The sequence below is a fragment of the Echinococcus granulosus genome, assembly GCF_000524195.1.
Source record: "Echinococcus granulosus chromosome Unknown EG_S00026, whole genome shotgun sequence".
NCBI lineage: Eukaryota > Metazoa > Platyhelminthes > Cestoda > Cyclophyllidea > Taeniidae > Echinococcus > Echinococcus granulosus.
Window position 1 is genome coordinate 218,728 of NW_020170406.1, and position 5,862 is coordinate 224,589.

Here is a 5,862-nt window from a genome sequence, read left to right on the forward strand (position 1 = left end):
AGGGAGCACGGTATCAGTAGGCTAATGGTTATTTATCAGTGTTTTATAATGTATGCGGTAGAGAAACTAATACACAGCGAATTATTTCTGAGAGCTAGGAATGAACCACAGGAATCTTTTGGCCGTCTGATGCTTGATAAAACTCGCATACCACCACCCACCTGCACAAATCGTCGCCCTCTTCACTGGCTCATCGAATTTTAGTCTACAAATCTTGCTTTATTCCATTCAAATGGACCTTTTTGGCAACTTTCGCTGTCGCCCTCCCTCCTGAGTTTGCAGCCTTCCTGTCCGCTGGCCAACCAGGAAAAGCACATGAAACCAATCCGCAGTCGACCATTGAAAAGTGCTTTTGATCAGCTGCGAGCGCTCACCAAAGCCATACACACGTCTGACGCAATTTCATGCCCCAACTCGCCTTCCTTCATCCTAGCCGCCAATGGCATCCTTACTTCATCCGGCATCCGATTCTTTCTCCTTTGCCAACTTACTTGCAACGCAAATTGCCCTCCTCACTTAAAAAATTCCCTCTGTTATTTTAAAAGGGATTTGTTTACAAGTTCCTGATATGAATGAAGTAAGGAAATTGTATTCATCAATCCAACTTCTACCCAAATCCTGACTACTTGGCTTTATGCAAACACCGTTACGTGAACACTACAGATCCGGTCCGAGGTTTTGACACCGATCAAGCATTTGTTGTCGATGGACATTGATTATCGAACTCAAGACGTCAAATTGAGTAATTTGTTTAAATGGAGTTCACAAACCCGGTGAAAACAAAGAGTAAAACTGCTTTGGATGTTAAATAGAAAAAGTATACTTTATTACGTATCAGTAGCTTTGAAATTCGCGATAGCGCATATATAACACTGATAATAAGAAAGTCCCTGTAGGCAGGTTGCCAGCACCCTATTTTAGTGACGAATGCTTGTGCAAATGAATGACTGAGTGATTGGATGAATGAACGAATAAATGAAGGGATGTGAATGAATTAGTGAATAAATATACGTGTTCGAAATCTATCTTGCGTAGGATCAAAACCCTGTAAAATTGAGGCAAGAAGAAGGCCGTTTATGACGATTGGAGGCAAGGAGGTTGTGACAATAAGATGGGATGAGAGGGCACCGAGGCAAGGAGAGGCGAGTGGTTACGATTAAATGCACAGAGACAGAAAGGATGGACAGAGGAGGAGGAGGCTCTACTGTATGCAGCACGCATTATTCCTTCGCAGTGACTGAGAACTCTGGCGGCCAGATGTTTCCTGGTGAGAAATCGTGCTCTTTGAGTAGTCAGGCAGTACCTCGCGGTCATTCACACCCTCCTCAATCACAACGTAGACGTCAAACACAAGTGGATTCCTCCGACCCACATACTCACTCCTACTCCCACCTCTACTTCCACCACAACTACCGAAGACACTGAGGGTCGGATCCACCACAAAATCCCCATCACCCGATCGTAGAGCTGCCAAGGAGCTAGGTGTTGGTCGAATGCGACTGGATTTACATCCAACACTGTAGTATGGGTCCAGCACCGTCGAGGTAGGCTGCGCACTATCAGTGAGAGAGTGAGTACTAAGGAGGGAGAGGCGGCTTAGGAGGCTAGAGAGACGTCTACGCCACCGTCGTGGTCGAACACCAAAGTCGGTAAAACGAGGAATGCGTGGGGGCAGTGTAGTGATCTCCCCAGTCACCCCCAAGGGGTCCCCGTGCTCGGTGACCTTGGAGGGCGCTGACGTTCCCGCGAAGAGGTCTCCACCAGCAGTAGATTCACGTTCAGCACCACCGCCACTTCCACTTCCTCCGTCACCACTACTGGCACCGCCGACACCACTGTTAGTAAAGGTGGAGGAATAGGCTTTTCGTCGACGAGGAAAAGGATGGTGAGGCAGGACACGAGGATAATTGGAGGTGAGTTGGACGGCTGCATTGCTGAAGACCACTCCGCGACGCCAAGTGACACCATAACCAGCGAAATCGTGCCCACAGAGATGAAGATAGGGTCTAGACAAAAAAAGACAAGGAATGATCACGTGACTGCGAATAGCCATGCACGTAGGCACTAGCGTAGGCGGTGGAGTTAGGTAGGTAGGTAGGTAGGCAAGCAAACAAGCAAGGAAGAAAAACCCGACCCGCCTTATCACGATCGGTTGGGGGATTTTTCTTCGGCACCAACTTGTATCAGACTTTGGATGGTCCAGGATGGATCAATACTCGCGCCCGAAAGCAGTTACTTTCCATCCACTTGTGCAACGAAATTGCGCATATTTCCCACAAAAAAACGATTTAGAAGTCATCACAAGTCTCCCCTAAGAAAGGCACTTCTGAAGACGCGTCACTCAGAATAAAGCACACAATACGGATTTAGATAAGTAATAGCAAGCAGACTTATTAGAAAAATGCAAAGAAAATGAAACAGAATTTCACGGGCGCTCCATATATAGGTTCTTGAAGGAATATTTGCTGAAGGATAGAGTGGAAGGGCATGAATTATACGCAAGGGACAACAGAAAACATCGAGCGTTTACTGTTGAATGGGGATTATTTTAAAATTGGAAAAGGAGGCTCGCATGTCACACACACACACCTCTGTGAAGATTCCAATGACGGGTTTAGAAAAAGACAGGAGCTCCAAAAGGGGATGAAATATATCCCCCGCCTGAGACCTTGGGCGCCTCGAGGGGCATACAGAGAAAGAAAAACAAGACTATCTTCTTTGACAGGAAAGAAGAGGAGCCTTTCGTCCCAGCGTGTGGCGCTGAGAATTCACTCTACTAGGAGTGACAAACAGACATGGAAAGTGTACCTAAACGACTGTACACAATGCAGTTTACTCTGTAATTTCCAAAAGCTGCACTGTATCTCATCTTCCATAACTGCGCCGTTGCCTCAACTCTGAAGTGTATCAGCGATTGGTGGCTGCCCATATTTTGATAGATCTAGGCCTAGACTACTTGTGCCGCCGTCTTTACTGGTGTTTTTGCTATACCGACTTAAGACGCTTTTTGATTGGAGACTTGACTGCGGATCCCGGCTGCTTTTCATTCAAACGACCACTCTCAAACTCGATACATTCTTGTTTTCAAGGAGAAGGTAGGTATTTTACGAAACCATGACTTTCAGATTCCAATATGGCAATTCTGAAGCAAAACAGACATTACTTGACTCAACAAACACTTTGAATGACGCCTGAGCCCTCGGTTTTACGTTGTTTTTATTCTCGAACTGACATTACTGAAGGGAGGTACAGGCTACCTTTCAGAGAATGTTTACACACAAACCCGACAACTGCACTAAAAAACATCTCGTGATTGTCTAGACAGATTTCTTCTGCATTCACCACTACGTGACTCAACCATCGTGAGTAGATCACGTGATCGGGAGGGTGGCAGGTGAGCCATGGAGCTACAAGCATGCCATCAATTGCTCCCCTTTCGTTTGTCAAGGCAATGACACCCAATTCAACTGAACTAAGTCACAACCTGTTTCATGAAACGAAATGTGACTGGTTAAGAAATTTCCAAATTACTTTATACTGTAGGCAATTCAAGGTATTCCAATTTGGGGGTTAGCACAAATGTAGGGTCGGAGACGAGACTGGAATAGGTTGGAAATGAAGCACAACGTGGATGCTTGATAAACACTCCACTATTGTAGTAAACATTCATCATGTATAGATAACACAACGACAGTAGCCGATTTTTTGCAACATTTTCAGTCGCATTCACCCGACGCCGACAATTACACTAGACAAGTTCAAGGTTACCATCAGGCATGTGGAGAGAGCTAACCGGACTTGTAAATTTAACGGAAATTTCACCCACACAGCAGTAGAATTTCTGATTTTACGGAGTGCATTGCATATTGCTCGCCTACATTCCTGATGCCATTACGAACATTTCAGTGCGATTTAATTTTAGTAATCTCTAGTTTAAGACCCACCTTTGAAGAATCTGAAATGCAATGCTAAAGTCGTTGCAACATCCGAACACACAACCCCCAAAAAAGTGAGAGACGTTGAAAAGAAAGTGAGATCAAAGAGGAACAGGAATGGTTGGAGGGAACGTATAACATGGGTTTGCTTACTTATTATTCATTAACCCGTTGTAAGTGGCTTTTCCTCTCTTCAAAGTATAATTCAAACAGTTTTGCTTACAGTCAACTGAAGCAGAAACGTTAAACGATGATTTCAGAGAGTAGGAAGGCCTTAATTTCCCAAGGCTTCGAATTTTCTAAAGTAATTCTCACTTCATTATATCTTCCAAAAGGTTATCACAGGGCAGATATGCCAACCGAAAAAGGAGGAACATACGAAAATGCGTATTTCAAAGTTAAGTTAACAAAAGAATCCACGAAAACTAGTAATATTCTCCCATCCGAACTGAATGCGACATCACGGAGAAACACGGAATCGAAGGACCTTCGAATTCGCTATTCAAAGCTGGATGCTTTAACTCACTCCATTATAACACCATTACAAAGATGTGATTTCGGCAGTCCAGGAAGTTTCCTAAGACATCAATCGGGTCCAAAAATCCCCGAAATAGGAGTTTCAATGGAGGAATTTAGAGCTTATTGAATCAATTTTGAGTCATCCAGTGGAATTTATAAGGAATAGTCTGTGATCCAAGCACCAAGCCAACAGTGTCAAGCCACCACTTATTGCCACCAAAAATAAACAAATAGCAGTTAGATGATGAAACAGTCCTGAATCGCTTCCAGTAACTTTGTACCGTGACAATCCAGCGTGATCAATTAGTATAGGTAGACGGGGAAAACAAAGTTACCGTCATATCATGGTAAGGGGCGAAACCTTTTGGTCCAAGAAGAAAAGGCGGCCACCTCAGTGCACGTAGGACGCAGACAGAAACAAAGAGATGGACCGGAGCTGGTCCGATCACTTTCGGTCTCTTTATCATTCCTGCAACCTTTGGTGTCCACCGAGCGGCAACACTTCAAAACAATCTATTCACTTTCAACCTGAGACCACTTCTAAGGTGTTCTACTCTTGCAAAACTCAAATAGCACGCTTATTAAATTCGTCAAAAGTGGTGATATGAGGTTTTGTGCAACTAAAAACTTCACTTCACTTCTGTCTCGTACGTAGTTTCAACGCAGAAGTGTAGTAACTAGAAGCGCAGGAAATAACTTTCAAAGTAGGGCAGGATCTAGTACAAGCCTATGGACTACCACGTTCATAGTTTTCATCCAGGTCGAAAGAGATTTCGGTCATTCCAAGACCGCGTAACGTTCCCAGAGGAAACATAAACAGTAGAAGGATGCCCTTCGATGTTTCTTGAGCTTACCTGAATGGGGATTTTTGAGATCAGTAAGAGTAATCCATGGAAGGAAATCTCAACCCCGAAATACGACTCCCCAAATCGCTATACTTAGCGATGCGGAGGAGCCTCCTAGAGCAAAGACTAGCCCATTTAAAATTAGGCGAAGGATTAGTTCTTATTAATAAGGACAAAATTAATTTCCATAGAATTGCATTCAATCAAAGATGAATGCATGAAACCGCTTTGAGCGATTTCGGAGAGAGGGAATTTTGACAGCTAATCACTACTAGTAGGTAACGTGAAACGACAAACACACGATAGGCTGTGCGCTATTGACAGTTAAGAAACGGGTCACAAATATGGCTACAACCGCCTCCGGCAATCCATAATACGCAAATCGTTCTACTTTACCTGAATTCACAATACCAAGCGAAATCACGTGGTCAAAGAAATTTCGGGTAGTTTTTAGTATAGCTCTCCGTAATGACTTCAATGCTTTATTTTGTAAGCGATTGCTTATTTGCATGCATCTTAAAACTCCGATAAATGGGCATCAGCCTATTGATACCGTGCCCTCA

General features: G+C 44.0%; 1 protein-coding gene across 1 annotated transcript in view; it reads right to left on the reverse strand. All coding sequences in view use genetic code 11, as the record gives it.

Annotated features, from left to right (window-relative positions):
• Positions 1-1,201: 1,201 nt before the first annotated feature.
• Positions 1,202-5,862, reverse strand: part of EGR_04272 (hypothetical protein) — a gene marked incomplete at both ends in the record, with an annotated part of 4,814 nt that continues 153 nt past the window's right edge. Inside the window, 2 exons of the mRNA XM_024493521.1 lie at positions 1,202-2,006; positions 3,284-3,407. Of these exons, the coding sequence (XP_024352029.1) occupies positions 1,202-2,006; positions 3,284-3,407 (929 nt within the window). The remainder of the gene's footprint in view (positions 2,007-3,283; positions 3,408-5,862) is intronic.